Here is an 18,559-nt window from a genome sequence, read left to right on the forward strand (position 1 = left end):
TCAGGCTGACATGAGGGGAATCCTCTTTCATTTTAAGTGCCTGTGAAATCAGCAGGATGCTAAAGCATCTTGAGATGAGGGGAAGACACTGCTACAGCCTTTTTTTTTTGCCACAATTTATATTTAGGTCATTTGAGCCTAGTGTGTGTGTGCTGCCTCCATTGACATTAGCTGCAGATACTTCGGTTTTTATGTGCTGGAATTAGGGGATATTTTCCCCTGCAGGAAAAGATGAAAGTCACCAAATCACGGGAAACCAGTCTCTTTCTTGCACCAGGAGCTCGGCATACAACAGGCACTTCCCATATGTCTTTCATAGCATTTGTATATGAGACACAAAAAGGGATACAGAAACGGGTAGCTGGGGGAAGACAGCAATCAGGGAAAGGAGGAAGAGTGCAAAGAAAAGCCCAGAAAAAAAAAAGCAAGGCTGCAAAAGGTAAAGGACATGGCACATCCCTGAGCAAACACACACATTCCGTACCACTCCCCTGACACCAGGAAAAGCCGCTGGGTACCGTGGCTCGAGATTGAGGGCAGGCAGATAAAATTCACCTAATTTTGAAATACTTTCACCACCAGGCAGTTGTGAGAGTGCACTATGTTTTGCGCTCCGATTACAAAAACCCAGACACGAGGCGCCACGCAGGAGCCGGGGCACTTCTGTTTACATTGAATAGCCGTTTAATATCACGTAAGCTCCATTGGTATACAACACATTGGGGGGGGAGCGTGGGTGTAGGTGCGCGCAAGGCTCCGCGCACCTACACCCACGCTCCGCTCCGCTCCGCTCCGCTCCGCTCCGCTCCCCTTCCGCCCCGCCTTTAACCCGGCCCGGCAGCTGTACCGCCAGCCGGCTGGGGGCGCTGCGCAGGCGCCGGGACACGGCTGCTCTGGGACTTTCGCCTCGTTGGTGCTGACGGCGGCGGCCTGAGCGGTAGCGGCGGCCTGAGCGGCGGTGGCGTCAGTGGCGGCGGCGTCAGTGGCGGCCTCGGTTGCAGCGGCGGATTCTGCCCCTTCCCCGCCGCACCATGCCCACCGTGGAGGAGCTCTACCGCAACTACGGAATCCTGGCGGACGCCACTGAGACGGCGGGCCAGGTGCGGCGTGGCTGCGGCCTGCAAGGCCTCGCTAGGCCTCGGGCTTGAGTAGTGCGGCAGCGCCGCCGCCGGGGGGAGTTCCGGGCTGGGCGGGCTGAGACGGGGCGGGCGGTGGGCGAGCGGGACGGGATGCCGCCGGAGTGGCTGCTCGCCCCGCTGGACAACCGGCTAGCCCCCGGGGCTGTTCGCGGTGTAGGTTTCCTCACGACCCGGGGCGGGGGCGGGTAGAGATGAGCTTCGCGCCTGCCGTTCTGCAAGGACGGTAGCAGCTCTCGTCGCTTTTGCAGCATCCTCTTCCTGTCTTGTCAGCAGCTCTCCTGTTAAATGTGGCGTCGCGGATATTAACTGGTTATTAGCTAGAGTTAGACTGCCTTTTACGTGGGGGCGGGGAGTTTCGCCTGGCGAATTCAGGTCTTAAAGAAGACACCGGTAGTCATCCAGATGTGATCCAGCACACTTGCAGTTCCGGAGAGCTTCTGGCAGGCTCTCTTGCTAAAAGGCTTGTTGGAGGAAGGTGAAGTCTGTTATGGTTTGATAACTACGTGTAGTTCTTTTCTTTTTTTGCTTAAGGCAGGAATGGAAGGTCGATCCTCACAGCTAAAGGAAGATTTTTACCTGTAAGATCCTGGCAGGATCTGCAGTTTGTTTATACCATTACTGAATTATTCAAAAAAAGAGGATGACTTGGTATATTACCAATACAAAATATTATGGTTAGTTTAAAAAAACTAGTTTTTGAATTGCATTAGGCTCTCATTTTACTGAATGGCTACTTGAAAAAGCCGCAGATAGATACTTTTTTTTTTTTTTTGGTCATAATGTGCATAAGTAGGAAAGTAGCTTTGCACATAGCTAGCAGTGGATTTTAAACTAGATACTACTATGCAAGGTCATTTGGAAAGTTCTTTAGAAGAACAAATATGGTGGTTCTTTGGGTTTTTTTAAAAAAAGAGTTTTTTTCTTTTTAATTCAAGTCCATTCACTTTGCTTGTGTAATTATGCCCTAGTGAAACAAAGCATCCTTGCAGACAGTCCAACAAAAACATCATCTCAGAGCCAACTGAAAAGTGCAACAAAAATGTTGGGAACTATGGGCAGAGATGCAGAATAAAACAGATGCTGTTACTGTGCTGTTTTACAAATACATAGTCCATCATCATTTTGACTATTGTGGGTAGCTTTTGTAAGATAGGAATGGCCATCTTAGGTAGAACAAACTCCAGCACAGTTAAGAAATGCAGCCTGTGACAGGGATCAATAGCAGATGTGTAAGAACCTCCAAGGGGAAGTATAGAGTGATGATTCCTGATATACTCTCCCAGCTTTGCCTCTCTCCAGCTTGTGGGCTTCCAGAGCCAGAGATAGTGTCTTTGTAATTAGTATATCTTGCTAGATTATTCTTCAGTGAACTTCTCTGATGCTTTTTTTAACTGATTATATTTCTGGCATACAAAAGTTCTGTGGCAAAATGTTCTATTACTTCATTAACCTTTGTGAAGGAGTTATCTCCTTTGAACTTGTCATTTCATAATCTTATTTGATGTCTCCAGTTTTTGCATTCTGAGAAGCCATAAGTAATTGTTCCTTATTTATCAGTTTTATCCCACTTATTACTGTATTATCTCTTAACAACCTTATGAACATGATCTCTCACTACAAAAAGTCATAGTCGCCCTGTCTCAAAAAAGAAACTTTGAACATGAGGAGAAGAGCAAGGGGACAACCAGAAGTATGACATTAAGAGGAGTACTTTAAAAGACCAGAAGTATTGAGCTTCTAAAAGAGTGTTTCAGTTGAGAAAGGGGCTCAGGTATGATGAGTCTACCTCATGAGTGGAATGAAGGTGAGAACTTGAAAAAAACTATAACGAAGAAGGCTTAAAATAAAGAGGAAGACGAACTTTTCTCCATAACACATTGTGAAACTTGTCACAGGACATTATAGAGTATGAATTCGTTCAAGAACTAATCTAGAGAAATTAATGGATGATTGGTCAATTGACAGTTATTAAAAATAAAGGTCTGGACACTGTCTCTGGCTTAGGACATTCCTGTGTTAGAGATTGGGAGGAAATGTGCAAAACTGAAGGATCACACTGCTTCTGCAGTTGCCTGCTTTTTTCTTGAGCATTCAGTGCTGCCAGGTACAGGGTAAAACAAACTCCTGCCTGAACTGTATTTTGCCTAAATGATAGGAGTAGTTAGCATGCAGTAATAAAAATTCATGGAACACAAGCTACTCTATTTCATAGCTGTATGAATGCTTTTTTAGTATGTATTAAGTTTAAGTAATTTGTTCCACAAAAAAGTTGTTCTTAATGTGCAGTCTGAGAACTTGTGACTATAATAATGTGTATTTCATTGTTAGTTTGTGCTGGCTCATTCCTGCCTTTGCTGTTGAGTGCACTGTGTTGGCACAGCTACAGAGCAAACCCGATGGGGATGTGGATCAGCTGAAAAGCAACCATTTTTTTCCTTGTTTTTTTTTTTTTCCCCCAGATCAGTGTCCCAATCCAGTTCAGAATCTGGCAACATGGAGAGCTATCAACAAGGTGTAGGGAATGTTTAAGGACTATTGGTACTGAATGTTAAAATACAGCTTACTTGAGAGGGAATTAATGCAGCGTACTGCTTTGTAAATTAGTATCTCTATTTGCTATGGGTAAACTTTTATGTGGAGTAGGGGTGATGATATATGTGGCTCTGGGAAATTGAATGTAAATGAAGCAAAGTGTCCTATGCTGTTGGTGCTGCTGTTCAAAGTAGAATAAGTGGTCTAAAACGTTGTTTTTACAGCCATGAGGAAAATTAATCGTAGAAGGTTCTGATTTTTGCTAGCATCCTAATAATGCTGACTTTTATTTCGCAAACACATAGCTAACCACAACAAAGACTTCTATTTATTCTAAAGTTTCAGTCCTGTAGGCACAAAGTCAGAAATGCCTATGTGATTCTAGTTGGAGCAGCTTGAGAATATTCTACTCTGTTGCTGAAGTGTTTATTTCTATATTTCAAGTGGAGATTTCTTTTTTTTTTATCTAATCTCTGTTAACAGATCTTTTAAGAACTATGTTTTATCTCAGATTAAGTTAACTGCTTGAATAGATGCCAGAGATGCTTTAGTGCAATATATGTTAAAAATCATTCATGATCTGTTCCAGTGACACAGTTGTTGAGAGAGGTAACTCTACTTGAGAGACAATAAACGAGCAGACAGAAGGCAGAAACTCCTCTGCCCAAGTTCAGGGAAGGTGATCATGTCATTCCTTGCATCTGCACTGATCTAATCACAAGTGGTGTGCAAGAGCTGTTAGCCTTAGGGCTGGCACTTTGAACGCTAGGCACTTGAACAGACAGAGTAACCAGAATAACAGTAAAAACCAGTCAATGGAGGCAAATTTTACTACATTGGCACGGTTACATTGGTCTAAGAGATAAATTTATTTCTTTGTATGAAGCTTCTATGATATCGTTCACTTAAATAGTTGAAGTGAATGGGAGAGAAAAAATCGTTTCCTTGTCTTGAGAATACCCCAAGATTTTTCTATTTATGTATTCTGTTTTTCCTCTTTCAGCATAAGGATGCATACCAGGCGATCTTGGATGGTGTGAAAGGAGGTGCCAAGGAGAAGAGACTTGCAGCCCAGTTTATTCCTAAGTTCTTCAAGCATTTTCCTGAGCTAGCTGACTCGGCTATCAATGCCCAGTTGGACCTCTGTGAGGATGAAGATGTTTCTGTAAGAATAAGAACCTTGTAGCAAGTTGATACATTGAATTTATATTTTTTTATTCTTTTCTTTTTTTTTTTTTTTCCATAGGCTATGTCTTTTGGGAGGGGAGGGTTGGTCTTTGGAGAACTTAAGAATACTTAGTTGTATTCCTGCAATAAAAGAATCTATTATGTGATGATATGGGAAGATACATCAGTTTTCATTTGTTTTTATCACTCCCATCAAAGGAATAGCTCTGTTGAAAGAAACTTAGGTACAGTTTATTTTAATATCTATTACATTTTTTCCTTTCAAAAAGCACTTTGTGGTAATTGATTCTAATAAATCGTGTTGGGAGGCAAGAAAATTTTGTTCGCACCTGAGAACCATGGGGAGGTGATTCTGAATGTATTATTCTTGCAGAAGTCTTGAGATGCTTCACACTGCTTCTGTGGTGTTGATAGAAGCTGTACCCAAAGGTTTGAAGCATCTTTGGTTATCAGATCTTAAATGATTTGGGCAGATCATTCAAGGATTTTTATCAGTGCTGGGAACAAAACCTAGAGTTTATCTCTGCCATATGCATAACTGTAAAACTATCCTTCCTGTTAGCAAATAAGACTCCATAGTAACACAGATTCCAGCCCTTTATTTTGTTTATCAAATGAACGATTTTGTGAACAGAGGTGCTGTTTGAATTTGGTTTTTCTCCAGTGCTGCTTAGATCTAAGAAAAATATATTATTTTCTTCATAAATATGTCATAATAATTTCATAACAAATAAGAAGTTTCGACTGCCATTAAAGTCTGAAACTTGAACATTGCTTTCTGAATATGATACTCATGTTAAAAGAATATGTGGTCATATTCTCAGATTTGGCTGATTTTTCTGCCAAACTTGGTAGTTGAATTGCCTGGTGGGGTTTTTTTGTAATTACTTTTTGGTTTTAATTTTTTATTTCTACGATACTGACAATTTTGACAGATCCGGCGGCAAGCAATCAAGGAATTGCCTCAGTTTGCCACTGGAGAAAATCTTCCTCGGGTAGCAGACATACTGACCCAGCTTCTACAGTCAGGTAGGAGACATGGTAGTTTCCTGGCTGATCTCCTTGTGGCACACCTAAAAATGTGTACAATTTTGTTCTGTAAAACATTTTCCGTTGATTCATAATTTGTTACAAAGCAGGCTGTCCCAGTGCCATTCATGTCCTGCTTCTGCTCTTTTCCCCCCTTTATATTTGCTGTACAGTTATGCTGCTACTTCTGCTGAAAGGTCGCTAATTATCCTAATCTAAACTGGAAATCTTTCTTTTAAATATAACAATTTTTTTTTTCATTCAAGTTCTCTGAAAGCATCTGTAGAAAAAGGGGGGGGGGGGGGGGGAGCAAAACAAAAGCCCCTCCAGGTATGGACTGCAGCAAATTGCCTTCTGAAAAAGAGTTACTGGATTTCTAATCCTCGTACTCAGGAACTTTAAAAATCCTGAAGGCATTTTCTTCCATACAGTGCATTTCTGGTACAAAATATTTAATTCCGAATTTAATACACAGTATGTATTTTTTAATGTCAATAAGTTCGAGACTGCTAAATATCAGATGTTCAAATTTGTATTAAAAATGCATGATTAAGTCTCCAGGCTTCTCAGAAGAGACTTTTTTTTTTTTGAGACTTACACGTTTCTTCGTTCAGTTCAAGAGGAAAATTGTTTCTCCCACCTAGAAATACTGTAGATTACTTAAGAGTGTAAAAAGAAATAACTATTTATTTTACCTTAATTGAGTAAAGGTCAGCTTGTTTATTCAGCTATTCCTTAAAATGAGTAAATATATTGATTAATAACTTCCCTTCAAGTTTTCAGTCCTATCAAGTTTGTAATGTTAAAGTTTTGGTAGGGGGGCTGAAGTGGCAAATGCCTTTTTGGTTTGCTTCCAGGTTTCATAATTGTGGCTTTCTACTTCCTCAGTCTAGTAGTCGTTAAAAATACAAGTTATGTTGTTTATAATTAAATGCTGAGGATAGACTACTTCTTGTGTGATATCAGAAATCTTTCTTTGTTTTTCTGCTCTTACGTTTGCATTTCAAGGATATGCATATCAGGTTTTTTCTCTCTTCAGATGATTCTGCAGAATTCAATTTGGTGAACAATGCTTTGCTCAGTATATTTAAGATGGATGCTAAAGGTAAAGGACACATTTTTCTATAAATGTCTTTTGTTAATACTTCCCAGTCTCTAGTAGAATGAGAACAGGACTCAATTTTGTATCTTCTTAGTACAATGCAAAAGTTAGAGACACAGACTCATTGTTTGGTTTTACAAACAATACTGAACTTTTCAATAATTGTGGATCTGAATTATACAGACCAATAAAAGAATGTGGATTCTTATGTCAAGCTACATGAAAATTTTGGTTTTTCTTAAAAGTTAGTATAGCAGTTATTTTAAAATGTGTCATGGAGTCTTACAGGACAAAACTTCTTTCTTCTGCATAGAAGGTTCAGCTCTCAACTTCTAAAATAGTTTGCGTTACCTGATTTATTCTCCATTCAGGGACTTTGGGAGGCTTATTCAGTCAAATTCTTCAGGGAGAGGATATTGTGAGAGAGAGAGCCATCAAGTTCCTCTCTACAAAACTGAAAACCCTGCCTGAGGAGGTGATGACAAAGGAGGTAGAAGAGTTCATATTGACTGAATCAAAGAAGGTGAGTGTCTTATTTCAGTACAAACTTAAGTATTATTAAACCATCCCTTATCACTGGCATTGCTCTGGAGGTCTGTTTGTTTAAACCACATGTAGAGTTAAGCATTGTACAAGTGCAGTCTTCTAGTTGTCCTATTCTGCTACAATTCAAAGTTTGCAGCATTTTTTTTGTGGGAATATTAAAATAATGCTAGGCTCTTCTCATTTTGTAAGAGCGACTTTTATTAGAATTGTAGAATCATTCACGTTGGAAAGGAACTTTGGGAGATCGATCACCTCAGTGAATCATGCTCAGTTGAATTCAGATCAGATTTCTTGGTGCTTTGTCCAGTTGGGTTTTGAAAACCTCTAAGGATGGCGATTTCCCATGCTGTCTGGGCAACCAGCTCCAATGTTTAGTTGTCCTCGACATGATTTTGGTTTTTTTCTTTATCCAGTTGGAACCTTCCATTTCAGTTTTGCATCATTGTCTCATTCTCACCCTGTCCACCTCAGTAAAGAACCTGGCTCCTACTCTTGGTGACTTGCTCTTAAGTATTGAAAGATTACTGTTAGGTCACCTCACCCCCTTATGACTTTTTTCCTTTAGGCTGAAAAAGCCCAGTTTCCTTAGGTTTTCCTCACAGGTCATATGCTCTAGACACTGATCACCTTGTTGGCTGGGCTTTCTAAAGCTTATCAACAGCTTCCTCCTACAGGCAGGCCCGATGCTAGGTGCAGTATTCCAGATTTGGTCTGAGGGCATAGCAAAGGAGAATCCTCGATCCCTTTGCTTCCCTCAGTCTACTGGCTATGCTCTCGTCAGAGCCCAGGACACTGTTCATCACCCAAGGAATGCTGCTGACACTTAGTTTAGCCTGCTGTCCCCTAGGACCCTCAGGGTCTTTTCAACAGAGCAGTTCCCCAGCCAGTCACCCACCAACATGTGCTGATGCAGGGAAGTTAGTTCATCCCAGGTACAGGTCTTTGCATTTGTCTTTGTTGGATTTTGTGAGATTCCTGTGCAGTCTCCAAGCTGAGAAAGATACAAAAAGTATTAAAACAATCAATAATGAGTAGATACTCATATGCTTCAGGCAGAATAAATGTTAAATGATTTTGTTAGATAAAAAATTTGTTTTTAAGGTTAGAGATCAAGAAAAATAATGTTTCCTGTGCACAACTTGATGGCAGTTACTTTAATGGTGCATTGTGTGCACTGAGGTGCATACAATTATACTGCATGTTTTCACGTGTTCCTTTACACTTGTGTTTTTAAATAACTAGAAGCTAAATTTAAATGCTAAATATTTGCATACTTAACCTTTTCAAATCAAGTAGTTTGGCTTGGAGATTTGCAAATTACCACCATAGAAATATGTTTTCTGGTGTTCTGTTAAGGTGCTGGAAGATGTGACGGGCGAGGAATTTGTTCTGTTCATGAAAATATTGTCTGGATTAAAAAGCTTACAGACAGTAAGTGGGAGGCAACAACTAGTGGAGCTGGTAGCCGAACAAGCTGACCTGGAACAAACATTCAATCCATCTGATCCAGATTGTGTGGACAGACTTCTACAGTGTACTCGGCAGGCAGTGCCACTCTTTTCAGTATGTATTTATTTGTTTTGCACGAGGAATATTGTGGAAAGTTAATGGCTGTAGCTTCTCTTTGGTGTTCTCAATGATTATGTTAGAATGACAGCATATCAATACTTCTCCACCTTCAGCTTCTAATGTATTAAAATGTTGGAAGACATCCTTAAAGCCTCCAGATACAAAGAGCTTTTGTGTTATTCTCTGCTCTTCAGTATTTTCTTTCAATTTTAAGATGCTGTAGTGAATTATGACAAGATTCTCTCATTAGGCTTATACATGTATGAGTTTGATTATTTCAAGTCTAGTGCCAGGCAATTGTGCTATTCTTGGGTTATAGGCAATCTTTTCAGCCCCTGTTGCAGAGAGCCTCTGAGTTTAAGCTACCTGGAAGGGTGTCTGCATTTCAGGAGTTAGAGGGAAGTTTAATAAAGCTTTAAGGTATAGCTGTGTGGTAGGCGTTTATAAGGGTGGTGGAGTGATGGGGGAAGAACATTTAACTCCTTCGAACTCAAAGAGTAGCCTGACTAATGTGTGGTGTTTTTTGCAGAAAAACGTTCATTCCACAAAATTTGTTACTTACTTCTGTGAGCATGTTCTGCCAAACCTCAGTTCTTTGACTACTCCAGTGGAGGGTCTTGATATCCAGTTAGAGGTAAGCCAAAGCTAAAATGTCTTTCAAATCATAAAAAATAAGCATCTTAGACAAAGACAGCTATTTTTAAAATTGTGAACTCCTTTCTTAAGTGGTTTTCAGTTCTTGGCTTGGAGGAAAACTAGCTATACTAGAAAAAAAAATCTGCTGTATTGAGGCATGACTGAGCATTGCCTTTTAAAGCATGTGTCATTTGTCCTGAGCTTTTGAGGAAAGGCTAGAATAAGTAGATTGGTGTAATCGCTTTTATATTGCTGTCAATTTTTTTTAAGCATATAGCATTTACTGAAATGATTGTTGCATGGCTTGTGCTAACTTAGCCTCCTAAGGGAGTGGCTGAATGTCTATAATTTTGCTTACATTAATCAGTGCTGCAGCTTCAGTTAGATCTCTGTGAATCTCACTTTGAAGGTGAGCTGTGCTGCAGACAGGGGAGATGAAGTTTTGTTTACTTGTTGACTAATGATGCTTGTTGGGATTAGACACACAAACCTGTGTTTCTCTTTGAGGATATGAAAAACAGACTAGGCATGTTCCTCCTGGTATTCTTTCCTGATGTTTGGGAGGGGTTTAATTGTAATAGCTGACCTCTACTGTGCCAGCCATAATGATGTGATAATCACTTTTAGGTTGAAAGTTAAGCCTTTGTACTTTTCAGTTAACACACAAAAACCTGGCTATCCTTATGTGTAGGTGTTGAAGCTTCTTGCTGAAATGAGTTCATTTTGTGGCGATATGGAAAAGCTTGAATCAAATTTGAAGAAGCTGTTTGATAAATTACTGGTAAGACTAATTCAATTTTTACTCATGTAAAGCACTTTAAAAAAAGTTTTCATCACAACAAGTTATTTTTATCTATTAATCTATTTATCCTTTTTCTAAAGTGGCCATTTCAATGATCGCTCTGTCCATGATATAAGGTCAAATATCATTTTGCAATTCAGAGCCTTTGTAGATAGAGAGCTGTTACCTGCATAATGTTTTTAATCCAGTAAACTCATGTGGGTTTGTTCTTTTTAAATTTTATAGTCATGAGAGACTCATGTTGATCTCATTAAAGGCTGTATCTGCACTGACAATTTTAAGCAAATTCAGTGCTGTTTCAGAAGCATTGGTGCAGTACATTGTTGCTTCCTGTGGTAGCAGTGCTACCGTTACACTTCCTCTGAGTCAGAGGTGTCAAGTCACATGAGTGTAGGCAAACCACCTGCACCAGGACTTCATGCAGCTGTTCATCACGTTAGTATAGGGATGGGGGATACTTCTTAAATTCTCAGCATAAATAAACCCTCCAGTTCAAACACTGGAAAAGAATGGTCAGTCTGCGTAAATGTGTCTCATGCATTTGTTTTTCCTTTCTGTTCATTAGGAGTATATGCCCCTTCCTCCAGAGGAAGCAGAGAATGGAGAAAACGCTGGCAATGAAGAGCCCAAGTTGCAATTCAGTTATGTGGAGTGTTTATTGTATAGTTTCCATCAGCTCGGTCGTAAACTTCCGGACTTCCTCACAGCCAAGCTGAATGCAGAAAAATTGAAAGACTTTAAAATCAGGTAATCATTTAGAGGCAAGTGTTAGAGTTCTGTTAGAAAGTGTGAATTATTATTGTCTGGATGCTAAAGAAGCACAAATCAGATTGATAGAAGACTTATTTTAAGCATTTTTCCTAAGGGGGAAAAAGATGAGATTACAGCTTCCCTTTGCTTATGCTTTTATTTTATGGGAATATGTAAAATTTATTAACAGATTGCTTTTCAATTTTTTTAGGCTACAGTATTTTGCTCGAGGGTTGCAGGTGTATATTCGACAGCTTCGTCTAGCACTTCAAGGAAAAACAGGAGAAGCCTTGAAAACAGAGGAGGTAAGTATTGTTCAGGAATTCTGATTTTTCTAATTGAGCCTACCAAAATAACCATTGGCACACATTAATGGGCTACAGTCTGCTGTAAGCATGCAAATAGATTAAGGGAATAATACTGCTAACATTTATTCCAACTGCATCTTTCCTGATGCTGCATTTTGCAAGCTAAGATGATCTTTTAGTTTCTACTGTTAGCTACTCTCTGCATCCACATGTGTTTGGCTTAACTGTGCTCTGCGTTTTGTTTTGAAGGGGAAATTTTCATATATTGGGGAAAAAAATTTTAGCGGGAAGTACACTGGAACATTAAAAGCAACTAGTTAGTGTAAAACTGCAAGAAGCCTAAAAATAGTTGTAATGAAAACTCAGAAGTGTACACACCTTTCACTAAGAAGAGCAGTCAGTTTAATGTTACGACTTCAAATGCAGTTGGCATAATTTAAAGCTACTAGGTGTTCAGTGATGTTTCTTTTTTTTTTTTTTACAGAACAAGATTAAAGTGGTTGCCTTGAAAATAACCAACAACATTAATGTTTTAATCAAGGTAAGTCCTCACATTATGAAGGAGTAAATTCACACGGTAGAGTAACCTGTGCAGAAAAAAGGAATAGATTTGAACTAAGCTGTATTGTGTTAAGTTAGTCAGTGTTAGCCAGCTCAGGGTTGCTGCTGCTTTACTGTTTCTGAAGAGACATGGATTTGCTCTTTATGCAAGCTGCTTAGCGTTTGCTGCTGTTGTTGGTATAGGGTATTGAGACCTGTTTTTGCAGCACTGTTTGCCCACAGGAGCAGAAGACTTTGCTTTAGGGGTCTCTGGATTCTGGCCAAGCCTTTTTCCTTGTCATTTCCCTTTACTGCAGTGGCACGAGGGGTAAGGAATAGTTTGAAGAGGTGCAAGGAGATGTGAAGGAGGGAGGAGGCAAAGCAAGCTGCTATACAGAACCTTTTTCTCCAAAGAGTCTAGGAGAGATGGGCTGCAGAAACAGACTTCCATCCAGAGCCCTTGAAACCATTCTGATTTCTTCTAACCACCTCTTCCTCTCTTCCTTCACTTCCCATCTCTCGCTCTTAGTCACCGCGATAAACCAAAAACTTTGCCCACAGTATTGAGAAGCCTGTCTCTTACCATCGTAGGGATATCAGATGTCTCCCTGCGGGAGCCATTGTAGTTCATTATAAGATGCTTTATGTGCATAGGGAGAGAGAGAAAGCACATTATGTCAGTATAAGACGCTATTCTGTTAATATAAATCTCATCTGAATTTCCTAGTAAAGTGTATGGGCTAAGGCAGCCAGATAAAGCAGTTAGCTACTGCTGCCTTCTCCCTCTGCCGTGGGACTTCAACAAGGATTTAAAATTGTTGGAAAGTAACTGTTATTCTGGAGTCTCAGTAGGTAGCTAAAATTTTGAAGTGCAATTTACATGAATTTAACTGTAGAATAAACTGTCCAATTTTGATTCCATAGGATCTTTTCCATATTCCTCCTTCTTATAAAAGTACAGTTACACTGTCCTGGAAACCAGTACAGAAGGCAGATGCAAGGTAAGAGTTTTTCATAAAAAAAGAAAACGGTGGTATTAATTTTTTGCTGTTTACAAAATAAAGATCCCAAGCTGTGTATATATAATATACACAGCACATGAGCTAGAAGTTTCACAATCAAATATAACACCCATCCTGGAAGGAATTAAGGCTGTGGAGTGATAATCTTAGTCTTGCTTTAGGAATACAATAGACCAAATCAAGTGGAGACTAGCTTACTTCCTCTTTTGAAGTATTATTCAGGGCATCTTCATTAGCTGCTGCTAGCTTCCAGTGGTTAATCTTTGGGGCTGAACTGCTATTCCTGTACTTGTCACCACAGGGGTATAATGGTCTGTTTTTGTTTTCTTCTGTCAGTCAAAAAAGAGCAAGTGAAGATACAACCTCAAGTTCACCCCCAAAGAAAGCTTCGGCAGGACCAAAAAGGGATGCCAGGCAAATATATAATCCTCCCAGTGGAAAATACAGCAGTAATCTGGGTAGTTTTTCTTACGGTAAGTTAGGCAGCTTGGAAAAACTTTGTCTAGTGACAGTTGTGCCTTGGGGTGGGGGGGAACAAACAAATTAAGCCAACTTACTATCAGGTTCTCGGAAGATCAGATTGTACTGTCACCAATTTTTGTGTGTAATGGTCTCTTTCTAGCTGTTGATCTATTACAGTGCTTGAGTGTTACCAGCCTACAAACTAGACGTCCTTTGCAAGTTAGTTTTAGTAGTGTTTTAATACATAGAGTTAGTAATTGAACTATTGTGTTCTCTATTATGACACACAGCACTCGCACCCCAAATTTCCCATTGGACAGACCAGTTGCTGCAAGTGGCAGAGCTGGGCCGCCTCCTGTCATACGACTGGACCTGTGCTGAATTCCTATTACAGCCACTGCTGATGTTGCAGACCTGATCCAGAACTTCTGGGAATTGCCAGGTTCACTGTGCAGACACACGGTTATGTCCTCATGCTCCCAGTCAGAGTAATGCTGTCTCTCTGCAAGTCATATTTCTGGACAAAACATGAGAGCAGTTGCAGACTGGCTGAATAGGCGCAACAATGGCAGCAACCCATTCTTGTTGTGTTCCCTGTAGGCCCATTGGTCCTACCTCTGTGAAGTGAACAGCCTGCTATGACAAATTATCGTCCATGCCCATAGGTTGAAAAACTGATATAAAGCACTGTCTTATATATAAAACAAAGAGAAAAGATAAAATCTTCTGCAGATTTCTTACTGCAGACTTCAGGTGATGCACCTGTGTCTTTTAAGATAAGTTTGTAATCCTATGGTTCTAAAAATCAGGAAGTTTTCAACCAAAAATTTGTTATTGCTTGCTACTGTTTCTTGTTAGCGAGATGCTTAGGCCTCTGTTCAGCTTTTGATTTCTGTACTCTTTAAAATAAGCACACAGTTCTCTTTGTAGATTTATATGACCTGTATTTTAAGACTGTACATGAAGAGAAAGCATGGAAGGGGAATGAGAGTTTGATATATTTTTCAAACAAATCCAAAGAAACTTTAACAGAATATGTTGTGGGTTTTTTTGCTGTGATCAGATTTGTTCTTAACAAAGGGAAAGGAAAAGTTTTCTACAATATACAGATTGTGGTATCTGTCTGTGTCTAAGATTTTTAATTGTATATAGTTAAGTACCAGCCCAGCAAAAAAACTTAAGTATGCTGGCGATAACTTAATGTTAAGGATAGAAAAGGACAGATAGACTGACAAAGCTGTGGTTTTCCATCATTTCATAAAATCACTAGGAGCAAGTCAGACAAATGCCTCAAGATCGATGTGGTGTTATTGGATGAAAGGATGAGCTAGATAGCCTAATGACATTCTTTACAGACCAGTTTTCAATTCTGTGATAATGGATTGGCCCAAATACAGTTCTAAAATAATGGGACAGTTACGTATCATAGTATTAGTATGCAGAAAGACTACATTTAGTTCAGAGGCGCTAGTTCTCCTGACCTCCTTTTACAATTAGTGGGGTCCATTGTCTGTTGAAGTCAGCCTTCAATACCTCCAGTTATTGCTATTTCATTTTAATCTGTATACAGCATAAAACCTGTATGAACAGTTTTTACTTTTATTTCAGAGCAAAGAGGTGGTTTCCGGGGTGGACGAGGAAGAGGCTGGGGAGGACGTGGCAATCGTAGCCGAGGAAGAATCTACTGAGTAGACTGCTAAATATTCCATGCCCCTGAAGGGCTAAAGTGAAAGTGCTACTCAGCAAGTTTGCTTGGAGTATTGTTTCCTTCAAGGACTGCCTTCCACTAAGACTGACTTAAATGTTCTTTATACCTTTGTATGTATGATCTACTTTTCTAACGGACTACAACTTGTCCATAGTGAAACTACAACTGTATTTTTGGATGCTTACAGTCAGCGGTTTTGGGTTCTTATTTTTGAAGTGTCTTCAGGATTTATCCAAAATTGGAAAAGAGCGTAGATGTTTTATCAAAAGCTACATCTTGACAGTTTGTATATTAACCTAAAAATCAGCTACTGCATAACTGAAACTATATAATTGAGTTTATGTATTAAGTAATGGACAGGAAAGGCATGACAACAGAGATACATGTCAGATAAGCTTAGCAGCTGAAGTAATCCTTTCCTCATCTGTAACCATATTTTGCAATATGTGGAGAAGAGTACCATTCTTAAATTTGCTTTGATTTACTTTTTTAAATGGACTTGAATGAGATACATGCTGGTTTTCTAAAGTTTGCAACATGGATGGAAATTTATTTTGCTTGTAGCATGAAGCAGTCCTTTTACTTAGAGATGTGGAGAATGTGGTGTTTTTTGGTTTGCACATCTTACTCTTCTCCGTGCATTGTAATGCAAAAGTGATGTTTTGCAAATGAATTTTTAATGTTTAATATGAATGTGCATATAGTTATGCCGTGAAATTTCAGTAAATGAACAGGAGAAACAAAACAATAAATGACTAGAATTATTCCAGGAATGGGTAAAGACTGATGCAGTGATTAAGCTTCATAGGCTGGAGCTGGGCCGTAGCAGTACCTGGCTCTTTTCTATGTTTTGCAGATTTCTGCATTAGTTGGCACTTGAGGGTTGTTTTTTTTGTTTTGTGGGTTTTTTGTTTTGTTTTGTTTTGGGGGGTTTTTTTGACCAATACAGTCGCATTTAAAAATATATAAATAAAATTGTATTTTGGGTAACATTGAAAAATTCCAGCTATGTAGTTCAATTCAGGTGGAAAAGTTAACAATTCCATGCTATTTTTTCCATAGCAAGTTGGGATTCTTATTTACTGGTGTACACCCAGAAAATACAATGTAAGAGCACAATGCTTTTTTTTTTTTTTTTTTTTTTTTTATTCTCACCGCTCAATATTTTTACTTCTCAGGTCATTCAACATTATAAAGGAATTAGCAGATAGTAAAAAGAAGTTGGGACAGAGGAAGAGAATTTTAATAAGTGTTCCAGGGTGTGTTGATGTAAAATAGCTTAGGCTTTGGAAGAATGAAGATTATTTCTTATCCTCCCTTTTTTTGTCCAGCCATTTGATATCCACAGACACAGACAAATGCCTGAAAGTGATGTTTCCCTACCTAGCTCCATTTGTATTTGCTTGTGAATCTGACTCAGGTGTCTTCATTAACACACTTTGATATTTATCACTACAATCAGAAGCCCAGAATACCAAAACTATGTCAGAGACATTGATGCTAAATTAGAAGTCTGTTTTTGCTTAAGTCTGGAGCACTAGGCAGCAAACTTTGGACATTCCAGGACATGTGAGCTGACTGTATTTCTGATTACATGCCAGCTGCTAAACTCAGATTTGTCACTAAAACCAACGAACTTGGCAAAGAGCTTTTAAGGACAAATTCGTGAGATCAAAATGTCACTCTGAAAATAGGCACTAGATAGTAATAAGCTTCCATTGGGGAAAAAAAAATAGACATTTTGCACTTGTGGCTATAATATGTGTTTTGAGGGGATTTTAAAATGTAATCTTGAAGCCTAAACATATTTAGACTAATAACTAGGTACTAGCAGCTTGTTTTCTCACTGAATTTTGAGTGAGTTTTCTTTACAGGACTCCTGTTTTTCAGAGGTGATGTGCAAAGTTCTTGTGGCCTCAGAAGTAGTTAGATTCCCCCTCGCTCCAGTTTCATATTTAATTTTAATGCAGTGAGTTGTTGTGGAGACACCTGTTTACCATCTTGTTGAATTGTAAATGTTCCCTTACGCTTTTGGAATAAATTCATTTTGTAATTTTGTTTGGCTCATTGTTTCACAGTTACTCTGCAACATTTTGTGTTGGCTTAGTAAAAGGGTACTGTGGTACCTTTTTGTTTTAGTGACTTACTCCTTAGATTGCTATAGATGTATTGAGCTGTTTGCCACTAAGGAATAGATCTTAGCAAGACTGCATTAGCTGTTTCAACTTTTACGTAATTCAACTTTTAAATGCAAAATTTTGGATAGGAATTTAAATATTCAGCAAAAGCTGCATGTCATACATCTTATTTGGGAATTATCATGTGAAAAGGAGTCATTCATTGTCTTACTCAACCTCCTAGATGTTGACAGTGCAAAAAAATTTGTTAGTATCTTATGATAAAGCAAGAGTGGCTTGGAGTAGCAGCCTGGTTTTTTTGGTGAAATCTGTAATATGCCCAATGTGAAAACTCTGGCAGCAGTAAGGAACTATCATACTTGCGGGAGTATGTTCTCTATCCTGAGAGAAACTGAATCTCTTGCATTAGTTCAACCACTATGACACCATTTGTAAACTGTTTTTTCTTGTTTCTACTTAATGGGTTTGAGTTACAGGCAAATTCTACTGTTTAACAGGCTCTACGAAGCCTGGTGTCCCCAAGCAGCAGAACTGTTTGCAGCTTGCTTGAAAACTTAGAAAGGTCGAACAGACCAAAGTTTGAATTTGGCAGCTTTTAGATCTCGCTCAGGACGGGGAAAACAGGCTGCCGCTGCTGGGTTGGTATTTACCGTTAACCGGAATAGGAAAGGAAAAGTTTAGATTTCTCTGTGTAACTGAAAAGCATTAGAAGGAAAAAGGAGTGATGTGTTTTTCAGAGCTACCTTTAACTGGCTCTTCAGTGAACTGGCATTAATTGTGGACAGCTGCAGGTATAGTTTGCTTTGATTTGGGCAGAAGGCCGTCTCCTCGAGCTGTCGTGGCAAACTAGACAGAAACTGATTTTTCTTTAAATGAAAGCGTTCAGCGCGGCGCCACACGCTGCTGGTTGGCGTTTAAAGTCAGCCTTGAGCTCCAGGCATCGGCTCTGCCTTTCCCGGTGGCTGCTTGAAGTGCACAAAGGCTCAGTTAACGGGACTCGGCTTCCCCGGCTGGGTTAGATGTGCGTGGAGCTGTCGATACGCGGTGCTGCAACACAGAGCCCCCACCCGTGCCTCGGCTCCTGGCGC

The 18,559-nt window shown here is 39.6% G+C and overlaps 1 protein-coding gene across 2 annotated transcripts; it reads left to right on the forward strand.

Annotated features, from left to right (window-relative positions):
* The first annotated feature begins 996 nt into the window (after positions 1–996).
* API5 (apoptosis inhibitor 5) lies at positions 997–16,446 on the forward strand. Of its 2 annotated transcripts, none has more exons than XM_050897350.1 (14): positions 997–1,100; positions 4,675–4,836; positions 5,795–5,888; positions 6,928–6,993; positions 7,362–7,513; positions 8,893–9,099; positions 9,635–9,739; positions 10,433–10,522; positions 11,109–11,290; positions 11,505–11,598; positions 12,086–12,142; positions 13,066–13,142; positions 13,500–13,636; positions 15,234–16,446. In XM_050897350.1, the coding sequence occupies exons 1-14, from the start codon at positions 1,032–1,034 to the stop codon at positions 15,311–15,313; spliced, it is 1,572 nt and encodes a 523-aa protein (XP_050753307.1). In that variant the 5' UTR covers positions 997–1,031; the 3' UTR covers positions 15,314–16,446. The 2 variants fall into 2 exon arrangements, with proteins under 2 accessions (XP_050753307.1, XP_050753306.1); XM_050897349.1 differs by lacking the exon at positions 15,234–16,446 and adding an exon at positions 13,916–14,363.
* The last annotated feature ends 2,113 nt before the right edge of the window (positions 16,447–18,559 follow it).

The sequence above is a fragment of the Gymnogyps californianus genome, chromosome 5 (assembly GCF_018139145.2).
Source record: "Gymnogyps californianus isolate 813 chromosome 5, ASM1813914v2, whole genome shotgun sequence".
In the NCBI taxonomy this organism is placed as follows: Eukaryota; Metazoa; Chordata; class Aves; order Accipitriformes; family Cathartidae; genus Gymnogyps; species Gymnogyps californianus.

What these genes read in the sequence shown, in the direction of transcription:
- API5 (XM_050897349.1), top strand. Translation starts at nt 1,032, where the DNA reads ATGCCCACCGTGGAGGAGCTCTACCGCAACTACGGAATCCTGGCGGAC. An exon ending in GACCCAGCTTCTACAGTCAG is followed by an intron (nt 5,889 to 6,927) that starts GTAGGAGACATG and finishes TTCTCTCTTCAG; the next exon opens with ATGATTCTGCAGAATTCAAT. An exon ending in TATTGACTGAATCAAAGAAG is followed by an intron (nt 7,514 to 8,892) that starts GTGAGTGTCTTA and finishes TGTTCTGTTAAG; the next exon opens with GTGCTGGAAGATGTGACGGG.